Genomic DNA, 16,028 nt, shown 5'->3' on the forward strand with positions numbered 1-16,028 from the left:
ATGTAACCAAGTGAAAATCCAAAGGCACTTTCTTCTTATTTCGTGTACCTTAATTTTGGTTTTCTTTTCACATTTCAAAACATAAAACTTAAACTACCTTCACTATATACGTGGTCAGAAAAGCAAAATGCACGAATAACTTAAAGGGGCACAAAATACGTTACAGATGCAAACATTTGTTTTATTTTTTAATGCATTATTGTTTAGCTCATTTGACTTAAATTATCAAGAAAAAAACATATGATTTGGGCACATATAAAGATTAGTGATATGACATGTGTCTATGCCTGTTGGTAGCTTGTAGCTGCTAGAGGAGTCTGCAAATCGAAATTAACCAGCACAGTCGTTTGAAAGGTATCAGAACGTTTCTGCTTCGTTTCTGCTTTAATTTGATTCCACGCACAATACATGGCAATACATAGAACAGATAATCAACGTTTTAGCATGGATGTCCGCCGTTTGCATCTCAAAGTCACGTGACTGACGCTACTCGATTGGTGGGTGGCCAAGGCCTTACCCACTTTGCGGCCTTGCTGTCGCCACATTTGTGGTGGTTTAAAATTTTCCATCGACTGTCCATTTAGCTATATTGCGACAGGTTGCGGGACTGATGCCTTTTCGAGGACGGATAACTGTTGTGTTTCAAGTATGTTACTTGCAATGTTACCGTCAATTTGGTGTTCCGTCCCCGTGGAGTCCCGGTTCACATGCGAGCTTCTGTCCGGTTGCATAGCATAGGAGATCCTTGGCAAAAATCCACTCAAAAAAATCTGATTTTTTTCTGTCACCCTTTTTCGAGACGTGTGGTTCGCCAAAAGCTTTTTGTTTCTTTAAGTTCTTGGTGATAGGCGGCTGGGTTCCAATAGTTTGTTTGAATACGAGTTCTTTTCCGCACAAGATGTTCTCGATTAAGTTGCCTGTAGGTGTTCCTCGCAACATAAACAAGGCTTCTTCCAGTTTTTCTGTCGACTTGTGGCTCAGAATATCCAGGACGGTCGTATTCTGTTCCTCCCACTTCCGCTCAACGCGCCTGTTGTACAACCGATGGAGAGCTCGGATCACGTTCATTGTATTTTTGGAACAGTTGCATGTGTGCCTCGACGCAGCATTATACACGTCCCTCTTATTAAGCGCACATTTTCTTGGATCCAAGGGATGATTAAATTCCGGATTATATCCATTGTATTCGAAAAGACAGACGGCGAACGCACTAAAACTAACCTGCCATTTCGAGGTGCGTTTATCTCGGGTAAAAATTGCTTACACGGCAATTTTGTAAACGTTCTATCTTGACACGTTCTCGTTCATTTTCCTGGCGTAACGCCGATGTAAGTCTCGGCGTTTTCCATCGAGTCTCTCGCAATTGGGTCTCTATCTTTCGGTGTTCTTTCTCGTGCCTCCGTTCACACATGTTCTTTTCCTTCCTGAGCATCAAGCGTAGTAAAAAGTCTGCTTAAATGTTTGCCATGATACATGTAGGTGTCCCTGATTAGGCCTAAAACTCATCGTGTATCTTTTATAATTTCTGATTTGTTTGGTTGAACTTACAATGTCTTGCTACTAATCCTTAAAATATATTAAACTTATATCATCATAGCGTTCCAGTTCTAGTTGTCCCCGGTTTAAACTCATCTTAAATATAATTAATTTCTGTTGTGTATAGATTAACTTTCAATGATATGCTTCTTATCATTTCAGTACATTAAACACATAATATCTAGACATTTCTGTACTTACGATCAGATAAAATTAGATTTTTTTTAAATTAGTTTATTTTCCAGTCGGTTAAATTCTTATTATTTCATGAGATAGTGGCATAACAATTACCCCGTATTCAAAATCAGTAAATATCATAAACATACAACATTTCATGTTTTCCTTGTTTGTTTTTAATAGCTTAATAAAACAATGGAATCTACAAGGAAAATATATAAAATTACCGAAAATTTAACCAAGGAAAATTCAGAAAGCACTTTATTTTTATTTGGTGTAACTTAATGTGATTTTCGTTTCACATTTCAAAACATCAAATTTTAACTGCCTTCACTTTATGCGAAAAAAAGAAATGCAAAATACACGAATACTTTGAAGGGACACAATATACGTTACGCTTGATAGATATAAACAGTATTTTATTTAAATGCATTATTACGTATTAATAATAGCTCATTTGACTTAATTGATCAAAGAAAAAAGCATATGATTTGTGTACAGATATAGAAATTTTAGCGACATTTGGCACATTTTTAACTGGGGATGTTGTGGCCACGTAGCCATAAATTGGAAACCCATTTATTAAGGCTAATATGTTTTAACTGTAAACACGTACAAATAGAGCTCATTATCTGAAACAATCATGTACATATACATTAACTAATTATTAATGTATATGAATGAGTAAAGACGTTTGAAAGGTAGCGAAACGTTTCTGCTTTAATTTGACTCCGCGCACAATATACATGGCAATACATAGAACAGATAATCAACGTTTTAGCATGTATGTCCGCCGTTTGCCACTCAAAGTCACGAGACTGACGCTACTCGATTGATGGGTGGCCAAGGCCTTACCCAGTTTGCGGCTTTGTTGTCGCCACATTTGTGGTGGTTTAAAAATTTCCGTCCATTTAGCTATCGTTGCGACAGGTTGCGGGACTGATGCCTTTTCGAGGACGGATAACTGTTGTGTTTCAAGTACGTTACTTGCAATGTTACCGTCAATTTGGTGTTCCGTCCTCGTGGATTTTCGGTTCACATGCGAGCTTCTGTCCGGTTGCATTGCACTGGAGATCCTTGGCAAAAATGCACAAAAAAAATCTGATTTTTTTCTGTCACCTTTTTTCGAGACGTGTGGTTCGCCAAGAGCTTTTTGTTTCTTTAAGTTCTTGGTGATAGGCGGTTGGGTTTCAATAGTTTGTTTGAATACGAGTTCTTTTCCGCACAAGATGTTCTCGATTAAGTTGCCTGTAGGTGTTCCTCGCAACATAAACAATGCTTCTTCCAGTTTTTCTGTCGACTCGTGGCTCAGAATATCCAGGACGGTCGTATTCTGTTCCTCCCACTTCCGCTCAACGCGGCGGTTGTACAACCGATGGAGAGCTCGGATCACGTTCATTGTATTTTTGGAACAGTTGCATGTGAGCGTCGACGCAGCATTATAAACGTTCCTCTTATTAAGCGCATATTGTCTTGGATCCGAGGGACGATTAAATTCCCGATTTATATCCATAGAATTCGAACATACAGACGACGAACCAACTAAGACTAATCTGCCATTTTGAGGTGGGTTTATCCCGGGTAAAAAATTGCTTACACGGCAATTTTGTAAACGTTGCATCTTGACACGTTCTCGTTCATTTTCCTGGCGTAACGCCGATGTAAGTCTCGGCGTTTTCCATCGAGTCTCTCGCAATTGGGTCTCTATCTTTCGGTGTTCTTTCTCGTGCCTCCGTTCACACATGTTCCTTTCACGATCGAGCGCCTTTGAGATCTTTTCCAGATGTTTTGACTCCCGTGAGTTGATTTCACGCGTTCGAAGTTTTTCCTGAGCATCAAGCGTAATAGAAAGACTGCTTAAATGTTTGTCATGATACAGGTGTCCCTGGTTAGTCCTAAAACTCATCGTGTATCTTTTATAATTTCTGATTTGTTTAGTTGAACTTACAATGTCTTGCTACTAATCCTTAAAATATATTAAACTTATATTATCATAGCGTTCATGTTCTTTCAATAGGAATATTATTTTTCTTAAATTAATTTATCATCAAATGTTGTTTTCTTGTTATTTTATAGGATTACTGATCAACAATTATTGCATTTTCAATATCAGTAAGTGTCTTTTATACAGGGCTCCATATTATTGCTTGGCACGAATTCCTCGTTGGCTCGAACTGGATTAAATGGACCGAATATTTTACTATACATGAATGTACAGTACATATACAATTCGATCGGATGGCTTAATTTGTCGAAGGGCGCCACGCTCGATTTTATTTTCATATCTTGTTTAAACACATCGTCTATTCTACATCAAAAGACTGGCATTTATGTATCAACATTAATAGTGTGAATATCATCATGAATATAACTGATACCAAGATCATTTAATATCTTTCTTATGTTATACACCCAATTACGACAACCTTTATCACAATCATGCAAGTCTTTAGCTTGAGTATATTCAGATCTAATAATAATATTATCAGTGGTAGCAACATTAAACCAATATGACAATATACGCACATATCGTTGTATATATAACGGGTATCTAGCTAATTCGCCATAAAACTGGCCTGGCAAGTATTGGTTTTGACTCTTAATAATCTTTTACAAAACATCAGATTAATTATTTCTTACTTTATACGTAGCAGCATTATGTCCTTTATTGTTATTTTCCCGTGTTCTTTTACTTCTGAACAGTTCTAGAGAATGGAAACTGCAAGGAAAATTATAGTGATCTGAAATTCAACCATGACAATGTTCGATGCCACTTTCCTCTAATTGTTGTTCCTTTATGTGACATATTATTCTGAATATCTGCCATCGCTTTTTTGAACAAAACACTCTCAGCTCAATGTATGCGTACGTGATTTTTTGATACAAAATGCAACAGCAATACTCAGTTGTGATTTGTCCACAAGAAGGTGCACACATCGTATATAAGTATTAACTTTCTCCGAAAGAAAGTGTTTTTTTTAAAGATAACTGAACAAAAAGCCATGATGAGGTGTCATAAATGTCAAAGCTGCACTCACACAGATTGAACGTTTTGACAACTTTTTTTTATTTTTTGTCTTGGAACGGGCCAACTTTTGCGAAATCCATGACAACCAGTGATATTAGACTGCTGACAAAAAATCAGATCGCAGATATTTATATTTCCGTTAGAAGTTTGCAGATATTTACGCAAAATTTTGCTCTTTCCAAGACAAAAAAATAAAAAGTTATAAAAACGGTAAATCTGTGAGAGTGCAGCATTAAAGGGCAATCGGTTGATGCATTTTTTATATTTATTCTTATTTTAAGGCATTCTCATGTTTAACTCACTTGACTTTAATGATCAGACCATGATATGTTTACAGACAAAAACAAGTATTAACCTTTATTAATGTTGTTTTTTCCGCAGCAAATTCCCAAGTTAAAGAAGCTCCAAAATATTTTCTTATCTGGAAACAAATCAACTTAGTATGGGTGAGATGGACACTATGTCCTATGTTGATGCTGTCTCACACTTAGTTAAATTACATTGAATGTGCTTTATGTATAAAACTGTATAAATATTAGTAATAATACCTTGGACAATATGTTCCTTACTGACATGTACATAGGTATATACTGTTGTTTTATTATGTTGTGATGTTTTTCAGAATGTTTATAAAAGAATAAAAAATAAAATGTTTAATGAATGAAATATTCAATATGTGCTATGTGCTTATATATTGATACCACTATTGATTGTATTGAGTATTGTTTATTTAAAAATAAAGAATGAACACTCGTTGTGACATTGTGATTTAAACTCATTTATTATGCATTCTGATACTGTATATGATAGCAAAAATGCTGTTTACATGCTAAACTGTTTTAAAACTTTTTAAATAAAAAATGGGGCCAGTCTACTATTTTCACCAATCAGCACTTATCAACTCTATTGTTACCACAAACAATACATCCCCCAACCCCACCTACAATTTCTTTAGGAAAAATTATCGGTTGGAAAAGTGGGAACACACCGTATGGTCTGCCCGCGCGTATAACTATAATTATAGCCCAACTCCACCGCACCCTCGTCCAGTTTAAAAAGGAAATTAAAAATCTGAAAGGGGATATTTATAATCAACATTGAACTTGAACGGGAACAACGTCAAAAAGATCATTAAGCATCCCTTAAGATAATTCAATAAAACAAGTAAATCTAAAGCATTGTCCCAAATATTGATAGTGGCACTGGAGATCTTAAATGTATCCGTGAAACTTCCAGAGCAATACAGATTTGAAAGTTAACAACGATGAAGTTAACAACGTTGATAACAATCACAAAGTTAATACTCGCCGGTTTTCCCAAAGCTGAACCTAGCGATTAAGTATTTGATAAAAAGTTGCACTGTTAATGGATTAGCATGCGCTTTTCTTTCTGAATATATTAACGTTTTCGTTTCTGATTTCTGAAATCTGAGATTTTCTTGCTGTTCTGATTGAACCCTGTATGGTTTAATCTCGCAAACTTCGGACCGATTCCCATTGAGCGTTGAAAGCAAACAAATGGAAGAAATATTTTCATAAGTTAAAATTGAACAGACAGTTGAACAATGGGCTGGTTATGTGGTTCACATTATCAATAGGGTCCACTTGACACATGCCCCTTTGTAATACGAAAGTGTTCAATATTTCATATTTATATTCAGCGAAATTATAATTAATGATATCTCTTGTAATAAAATCCGCGGGTGCTTCGATGATTAATCAACTCAATGAACATATTGGGGTTGTTACAATACACACGCGACTTTTCAGTATTTCTTTTGATGTGATCGAATTGAGATAGACATAAATTGCTTATATGTATCGTGCCGAATGTATGAAACTAAAAATGAAAATCAACCTAATACGGTGGAATTATTGAAAACACAAAGCATTCTAATTTTTTACTTTTTGATACGAAAATAATAGACTTTGTTTCTACAAAAAAATCAAATATTACATACATAAAATGATAAGCATTGTTAACGTCTAAGCATTGTTTGTCGGCGTTTGCCAGTCAGTGTCACGAGATTGACTGTTCTCGGCTGGCGGGTGGCCGATGCTGGAGTCACTTTGCCGCCTCGTTGTCGCCATAGCTCTGGTGTCTTAAATATCTCCGTCCACTTAGTGTTCGCAGCGACAGGCTGTGTGTCTGAGGCATTACCGAGCACGGAGGACAATTGATGCGCATCTTCTTGCTCGAACACGCTAGTTACAAGGTTACCACTTTTATCCAACCAATTGCGAATGTCACTGGAACCCAAATTCGGGCGTAATGTTCCGACACCTTTCACTGGCATGGTTTTCAAAAAATCCAGTGTAATATCCGGTTCACTAGCACTATGGATCTTTGGCAAATGTCCACTGCCATAAGCGCTGTCCGAATTCGAGCCGTCACTGATTCCTGCAACGTACATGGTGCCATTCGTTTCTTGTTTCACAGATTCAGACGGTTGTGTTTTAAATTCCTGCTTGGACACGAGTTCTTTATTGCACAATATGTCCTCGATGAGATCGCCAGCTGGAGTTCCCCGTAACGCAAACAACGCCTTCTCAAGTTCCTCTCGCGATTCGCGGCCGAGGATGTCTAGAACGGTCATATTCTGTTGCTGAGACCTCCTCTCAAAGCTTCGGTTGTACAGCCGATGGAGAGCACGGGTCACGTTTTTTGTCTGTTTCGTAAAGTTGGCTGTACGCCCCGACACGCTACTCCCAAGACGGGAACTTTGTCTGACTTCTGACGAGCGATTCGATTCCAAAGCAGAGAATTTTTTTACTCTTGAACTGGAATAAACAGACCATGAACTTACAAGAACAAGTCTTTTTTCATGAGATGCATTTACCTCTGGTATCGAACTATGAGCATGTTTCTTTACTCGTTCACGTTCGCTCTCTTGACGTAACGCTGTTGTGAGTCTTGGCGTTCTCCATCGTATGTCACGCAGTTGGGTCTCTATTTCCCGTTTCTCTTTCTCAGTTCGGCGTTGACACACTTTACTTGCGCGATCGATCACCTTCGAATACTTTTCCAGATATTTTGACTCCCGGGCGTTTATTTCACGCGTTCGAAGTTTTTCCTGAACATCAAGTTTGGTAAAAACGCTGCTTATATTATTGTCATGATACAAGTGCCCCAGGTCAGGGTTTAAACTCATTATGTGCTTGTAAAATCCAGAGTTATTCAGTTTAATGTACACTCTCTTGCTAGTTTTCCAAACAATTTAGCTTTTCTGTTTTGGTGTATATTTATTTTGTACTTTATTTTTTGTTCATAACATCTGTAGTTGTTTATATAATATATGAGATTATGCATTTACTATTACAGATAACGTTATAATCTAACACCAGTTAATGCCACTGTAATCTACAATAAATCACTTTCCAACACCTAAACGCAATATTGCTTTTATTAATTGTCCCCTTGTAATTTTAATCCAGGCTCGATAATTCAAGATGGAGGTTTCGGACACTTTCTTCTTAATTCTTATTTTTTCAAGTGTCTTCTTATCAGTTATGTTTTTAAATCTTCTTTTATAGTTAGAGTTCCTTTATCCTTGAAAATAATCCTTATTAATCTTCAAACAAAAAAACTTGATAGTTATGCGCATGCATATTTTTTCGTTTTTTTATATATTAAAATATAAGATATCAAAGGAAACCGCTTTTAATTGAAAGCCATTAAATAAACGTTGAAATAGATTACTTTCAATATTTATCAAATTTGGCGTTCACTTATGTGGAAGAACCCGACAAAATCCAAGGAGATCTAAGTGGGTGATCGGCTTTATGAGTCGCTGATTGTTATATATTGGCACGGAGTTTCTGCCCATCCTTTCATTTTCTTAAAGCCCCATACGCTTCAATTTTGTTTGTAATGAAATGTTACATATTTATGGGTTTTTTTGTTGTTGTTTTTAAATTTTCAAAGGTAAGACGGTCAAAAAATGAAAGAAGTTCAATAAATGTTAACCTTATAATGAAAAAAGAAGAGCGAAAAAAAAGTCGGTAATATTTGGCAAGTCAGTTTGAGCATCGCGTGGGAACATGAGCTTATTAATTGCAGTGAAATTTGTCAAACATTTGAATGTTTTTTTTAAGGACAATTTATCGTTCTTGAGATTTTTTTTAGCTATCGTTTTTGTCGACCCTTTCATTATTAGTTAAGTTAAGATATTTATTCTTTAGTGTCTGAATATAAAAAAAAATAGAAAATATAAAGACAAGAACATCCCTTTAAACAAATTATCAGTCGTAACACTTGTATTGGCATTACCGCTCATCTCCAAACATGACAATTTGTCATATCATATACGTCAAGCTTTAAGTTAAATTAATTTTTACCAGTTAAACTAATTTTTCCACTTGACTTATGGCATTTCCATGGTAGTTTCATATCGTCAGTGAAATTTATTGATAGCGGTTTGTTTAATCAGAAAATCTCGAGTGGGGAATGCGAAACGATTCTATCTGCATCGTTGTTTAATGTCACTTAGTTTCATTTCGTTTCCACCCCTAGATTAATACCCAACTGAGTGGAATGTGATCTAATAAATTTAACGTATACGGAAGCATTGCTTTTTTTAATATATTGCCCTTCTTCTGAATAAATTGAAAATATACAGAAAGCTTACAGGCATCATAAATACAAAAAAATGTACCAGGTTGATGGTAAACATACCAAAATGATTTGTTTAAAAGCAATAAATTGTAAGACAATCATAGTATGTATGCATATCATATCCCGTTAAACTGCTGCATGTACCTGGTATGTTATAAATATGAGTCGATCCTCGTATATTCTAAACTCGATCATATTTTTTTCAAAGTCCCTTATATAATGGTTTACCGTTCAAACTCATTCATAACAACACCCATATCATTGGACAAAAATAATTTCGAACACTAAGATTCCATTCAAGTTTGTCATTTACCATGGTGTTGTATTAAAAAGAATTTAGAATGTAAATGTTTCGGACCAAGGTTGAGGAAAACATAATTAAATTTTAGACAAACAAGGCAATGCACTTAGGCATACTCCAGTATAGACTGGTATCCTACGTTACTTTTTGAAGAAATGAGAACAAGGGTACCAGTCTAACTCCAGTACGCACGGGCGTTATATATGTGTGTGTGTGTATATATATATATATGCGTTTATTATCTATTCTTAATAAAATCCTCCGCTCCCACCCCGTATAACATATTGAGACTAAACTATCGGTAATGAAAGTACCTTTTCATATCGTATGTGTACTTGCGTATACAATTCCAAATGCAGCAGGTATGCATCTTTGGTCTTGATTAAAACAGTCTCAAGTCCGAGTCCTGACTCACACCCAAAAAAGTATTTTAATGTGTTTAAAATCATATTTTAACAAAAATAGTGGTAAATTTAAAAAGTGATAAATTTCACAAAATGCCATCATTAATACTCTAATATACATGTAGAAGGAAAGTTACCATGAAAATAAGAGTTCGAACTCAGACTTGAGGCTGTTCGTAATCATGGCCTCTGGAACATGTCTCATTAAAGACGATTCTCTTTAAAGGCTTATCATCCATTTGGCAAGCTTTTTTTTTTGAAAAAGTAATATTTAATCCTTATCTTAAAAATCATCTAACATAGCCTGGACCTTCATAGCACTCCCACCATACAGTCTATAGTATTCACGACAAGTCTTTTTTTCAGATTGATTATTGTTATCATCACGGTTGGAAATAAAGAAAAAAGCTTTAATATTTTTTTAAAGCAAATGGTTCTTCTGACATCTATGAACGAACTTGTTTTCACTATGAAAAAATAAGTATGTAGGTACATAATTATTCTATATATGTTTTCTTTTCTCTTGTTTACGCTTTTATCTCAACAAGAGTAAATCAACTGATAATGAAATTCGTCAATTTATATAGCTACGATCAACACAGGAAACATATTAAGAGGAATAAGCCCGGCGAGGTGTTTGGTCCAATTGTCTAAAATTAGTTGATTGTAACCTCAGACAACATTTCGGCATGAGATTCTTAAACTTTGTTTACAAATGGCGTCCTCCAACGTTGAATACTATCAAAAGCAGAAAGATTTGCAAGATTCTATTCAAGAAAAGTAAAAATATGTTAAGCTTTTAATGCATTTGTATATTTTATATGTTGTTCTTTACATTACTGTTCGATTTTAATGTCCAAATCCACTAGTCGTTTGCAATGGACAAATGTTTGCAACTTTTTGCAAGATAAAACATGTAAAAATCCCAAAATTATGAAGATACGTCAATTTCGATGAAAACATAAACAATAGTTTTGTCCCCATTTTTCTCATATATCATTTCACAAGAGGTCTGTGTATTGTAAATCATTCAGGGCACAGATCTATTGAATATAACAAGCTCTTCGAGCAGAATTTACACACCAATAACAAAACACTCACTACCAACTGTGTTAAGCAAAACCTTTTATTACTCCTGACACCAGGGGATGTATTCAATAAGCATCTTAATAAAAAAAAATTCAACTTAGTGAAAAATTGCCTTTTGTCTAATTTTAATTTTAAGAAAACAAACAATGTAAGTACATGTACACCAAGAATATGAAAATACGCAAGAAAATGGTCTAAACATTATATGCATATGAATAAATTTTATGAAAAGTAGCGGGTATTTAAAATAAACGATGTCAAAAATTACGAAATTCTCACTAAGTTGAAAATATTCTCTAAGATGCTTTTTGAATATGGACCCAGAAGAGTAAACCTGGAGACAACCTAAATCAAATCCACGGGTCCACATCACCCATGAAATGTAGATAACTGGCAAAGTTTGTTGTTTAGCTTTGATTCCTTTTGCGGACAGGTTTTTTAACATCCCTAGGGTCCTACATGTATGTAACATCTCTCATGATTTAATACCTTTTAATATCCCAAAGTATGCTCTCAACCTGCCTGTTGGGATTTACCAGCTGTTTAAACTCCTTACCACCATTCGCTCACTTATAACCAATTTTTATTTTTAACTGCTGTGTACTTGAACTACTTGTTATCGTAAAATGTATGTCAGAATACTTGTTTCTGAACATATTTATACATGTTGAGGCCATTGCAGGCAGAAAGTGATGATCATACTTTACCAATACATTTTCAGTGAACAAAAAAGAAAAAGACTTGAAGCACAACTCCAGTCCTATTGCCAGTCTGATGAAAACATGTAAGTACATTCTAGTATAGTACTAATAATCAATTATTTAAACATATGAAATTAATTGCTTTTTTATTTGATTTATTTCTCTGTTAAAAAAAATAAAAATATTTTATGCTATTGCTCAGTATTAACCAAAAGGCTTACACATCTATCACTACTGAGAAGCAGTATGGTATTTGATTTGACTTGTTCAAAATTCAGATTGTACATGGAGCCAGACTTGTATTCAAAGCCCAAGAGCAAAGTAAGATGGGCTTGTTGATTAAAACTCTAATTTCAATGACTGTCTCGGTATAAAGAAGTCCAGTATTAGAATATTCCTAAATTGATAACTTGCAGTTTAACTAGAAACATGTTGCATTCATTGAGTCATTAACTTAAGACTTTTAATGAAATGAAATAAGCTGAAATTTTTGCGCAACTACTAGGCTGATAAAGTTGTAACAAGCCTGGCTACATAAAGTTAAGATATTGTGAACTACCGAAAAAAAAATTGACCAATGCAGGGCTATTATTTATTTTAACCACTGTTTATCCAATTGAAAGGTTTTAAACAAGAATGCAAGAATTAGATGTATCCACCCAAAGCTTTTCACAGAAGGAGAGCATTCATTACTCCAACAACAATTTGTAATATGGCAAATGCAGTGTTTTATTGATGTTGCAATTAAAAAATAATCTCTACTAGTTCTTTTCATCTAAATGAATCTTGCTTGCAACTCCTATCTCTTTTACTGGTGCTCTGATCTGAGCATTTTTTCTTGGCTTTTGGATGTTTATTCAATTCCTGTGTAGTTTAAATCTTTGCAATCCTACTGTGCCTGTATTCTAGTTGCAAATGGTGTTATTGGTATTTATATTGATGATCTCGTTGATTTGATATATTGTCAAAGAAAGGGTTATTTTCAGATAACATCATAACTTGTTACTGGTGTATTATAATAATATTACATTTGATTTTCTAAAAATAATTATGTCATTATCTTGTTTAAAATGAGGCATTGCCTAAATATTTCCTGGTATGATTACAAAAAATATTTACCACAAGAACTACATATATATGTAGGTAACACTGCAATTATTCTGTTTGTATATACAACATATATGCTAGAGGCTGTATCTGAAAACTTGGTTTTGAAAAATAGTCATGATAGTAACTAAAAACTGCATTATTTTATGCATCCATGTCTACAGCCCATGTTTATTAAATTCATCCCAAATTCAGGTCAAAACTGCGTGCAGTAAAGCTACAGAGCTACTGGAAGCGTATTTGCGAGGACGAGAAGCGTAGTCGTGCCCGTAACGCCCAGCTGCTTAGAGACATGGACCGAATGGAAGCAAACATGGCAAGTCTCGAGGCACGAAGGGAGAAACTGAGACATATGAAGGTACATGGTCCTGTATCATTAGCTGTCATAGGTGTTAAAGCAGGCATTTTTTTTATATAGCTCATGGATCAGATACTGCAAACTATTCCCTTTGACAAATTTCTTTAAAATGCATACAGAATTCCCAATTTTGACTAGGTTCTATTCCGGGTAATTCACACTTGCATTGAATTTTCCCAAATTTTGATGCAGTTACTCATATATTCTTAAAATTACAAAAGTACCCCAGTAAACTTGAAATATTGAAAATGCTTCAAGTTTCACAATTTCATGTGCATAACTTCATAAAATATTCTGTCTAGGGAATCATTCAATAAACATCTTTACCAAGGTTTAAATTGCATGAACATGAGTGATTATACTCGTTGTGAAACTTATTGGTTTTAATCTGAATATGTCACTGAATTATATCTAAAGGTCATATCTTATTAATTACTGGATTCAGCTCTGCAAAAATAGTATGCTGTTATGTGTTTCAATTATTGAGTAATTCTTGAGAATGTCATCAGCTATTTCATGATTTTTCAACCTTCCATTTTGATCAATACCGAATCTGAAGTAAATAGAGAATTTATTTATTATAATATGGTTGAACCATATGATGCTTACATCCACATTGCTTTAATTTTCTTGTACTTATACCTGACACAATCCAGGCTTTTTCAGAATCTTTTTATTTTTTATTTTCTGGTACTTATATGTGACAAAATCGGGGCTGTTCTGCATCGTTATGTTTTAAGTTTCTTGTACTTACACTTAAATTGGATGGATTCCCAGCTATTAGAGCAACACCATATTTCAAGTCTCTCATACATGTTCTACACATTTTGTGCTCCTGGCTATTTCAGCAACACCATGTTTTATGTTTCTCATACTTATATTTGGCGCAATCTTGACAATTTCAGCAACAGTACTTTGACTACATAGAGAGAACTTATCCCCAGTGGCTGGAGCTTGTTCATCAGAAGAAGCAGGAATACATGCAACAACACCAACAACAACAATATCAGCAACAACAACACTATCAGCAACAACAACAACAGAGGGAGCAACAGATCTACCAGCAACAGGTTAGGATGGTTTAAAACAATGCTTTGAAGTATAGACAATTTAATTTTTTAATACAGATGGATATATTAGCAGTAACTGTAACCCTTGTTGTATTTAAAGATTTCATCACCTTAATGCAATAACCCAGTAACTACTTCTTTTTCTATATGTAATTATTTAGGAATTGCACTAGGGTGACAATTTGTATGTTACTTAGTCTACTGTATTATTTACTAGTAGTCAATTAGATCACATTTAGAATTCAAACACTGTTTGTAAGGAACTTTCATGGAGGAGAATAAAACTAATGTAAGGTGAAAAAATAATTCTTATTTTTTAGAATTTAAAGATAATTAAGACTGATTAGACTTTGTGTCTTACTAATGTGAAACAGAGTATCAGTCCAGTTGACCTTAGAAATGGTCAAGGAAAAATATTCTAAGTGTTTTTGAAGGTGATATTTTGTGTTTGATTGGTCCGAAGGACTCACTTGAAAACATTTTAACAGCTTTTTAACCTACATTGTCACTGTTGTATTTTATTACTTTTTGAACATTCAACATAGGCATAACTTGAAACAATCATTGTTCATTCAATGTGTTATCTAACTGAAGTACATACAATACTCACTCAATTTTTTACATTAAGGTGCAACAACAACAACAGCAACAACAACAGCAGCAGGTCTACTCTCAGCAGTCCCGCCCCAGTCCCCAGGGGTCAAACCAGGCCACGCCCACCCATCCTCATAGGGACAGCCCACAGACCAATCCCAAACACCAGGAGGCTTTCCTTACACAGGTACAGAGACTTGGTTTTCAAAAGGGAACGGTAAGCTTATCCAGCACTGTCAATGATGTTTACCTATGTCAAACATGACATCTATCCACTTGTAGACAATACTTAACCCACCATTTTTCTTGTACATCTTTGCAGTTGTCAAAGTGATTCTAAAACAATATTGTTCAAGTAACATGTCAGTCAGAGCAAAAACATGCAACATTTTTGAAAATACATTATTTATAATTATTTTTTCATAAAATTGATACTGCTTTTGCTTTAGACTTAAAACATGGTTTTGTAAAAGATGAGAATACACTTTTAACACTCTGTAGATACTGTAGATACAATTTTCACTTGGCTGTGTTTGCAATTGATTTCCATATTGGTAGATGGCTACTAGATGCTCATTGAAGAATTGGAACTGGTAGACTTCTAGTTCCAGGTTTCTTATGGTGATGAGAATGGAGAGTCTGATGTGGATGCTCCGCCCCTCCCCAGTTCTCCCCCTCCCCCTGCTCCTGCTGCCTTTGGTGGGGCCCCACAGGGGAACTACTCCCGTGAGGCACCTGAGAGGGAATATACAAACTTGAAGGATATAAGGAGAGAACCTGAGGTATGAAAGAGGATAGACTTTTAAAGTGGAATAAAACCACAAAGAGTTTGATCAGTAAATGTGGGATCATCTAACGGTCGAGGGCAACCTCCAAATAAAGTTCTATGGATCTTGGTCAAACAAGTTTTTATACATACAAAGTTAATAACACTGTTGGCTGTGCCCTTGACCTTTACATATTGACCTAAAATATAATCGTGTGAACTACTAGTCAAGAGCAAGCTAACAATGAAGTTTCATTGTTCTTTGTCTATCATTGGTCTTTGG

General features: G+C 35.0%; 2 protein-coding genes across 9 annotated transcripts in view; one reads left to right on the top strand and one right to left on the bottom strand.

The window, feature by feature from the left end:
- Positions 1-6,719: 6,719 nt before the first annotated feature.
- On the bottom strand, positions 6,720-7,892 carry LOC128208489 (uncharacterized). Its single transcript, XM_052912052.1, has one exon. The coding sequence runs from the start codon at positions 7,890-7,892 to the stop codon at positions 6,720-6,722; it is 1,173 nt and encodes a 390-aa protein (XP_052768012.1).
- A 2,845-nt stretch (positions 7,893-10,737) lies between these two features.
- Positions 10,738-16,028, top strand: part of LOC128207191 (centrosomal protein kizuna-like) — a 28,401-nt gene continuing 23,110 nt past the window's right edge. For 6 of the 8 annotated variants that reach the window (XR_008256662.1, XM_052909980.1, XM_052909987.1 and 3 more), the window contains exons 1-6: positions 10,738-10,840; positions 11,871-11,933; positions 13,153-13,315; positions 14,221-14,385; positions 15,014-15,166; positions 15,585-15,761. Coding sequence is in view for 7 of the 8 variants with exons in the window: in XM_052909980.1 (XP_052765940.1) it covers positions 10,776-10,840; positions 11,871-11,933; positions 13,153-13,315; positions 14,221-14,385; positions 15,014-15,166; positions 15,585-15,761 (786 nt within the window). In the remaining variant the exon portion in view is untranslated. Of the gene's footprint in view, positions 10,841-11,870; positions 11,934-12,473; positions 12,558-13,152; positions 13,316-14,220; positions 14,386-15,013; positions 15,167-15,584; positions 15,762-16,028 lie in introns of all 8 variants that reach the window. The other 2 variants (XM_052909983.1, XM_052909981.1) reach the window with 2 other exon arrangements.

The sequence above is a fragment of the Mya arenaria genome, chromosome 11 (genome assembly GCF_026914265.1).
Source record: "Mya arenaria isolate MELC-2E11 chromosome 11, ASM2691426v1".
In the NCBI taxonomy this organism is placed as follows: domain Eukaryota; kingdom Metazoa; phylum Mollusca; class Bivalvia; order Myida; family Myidae; genus Mya; species Mya arenaria.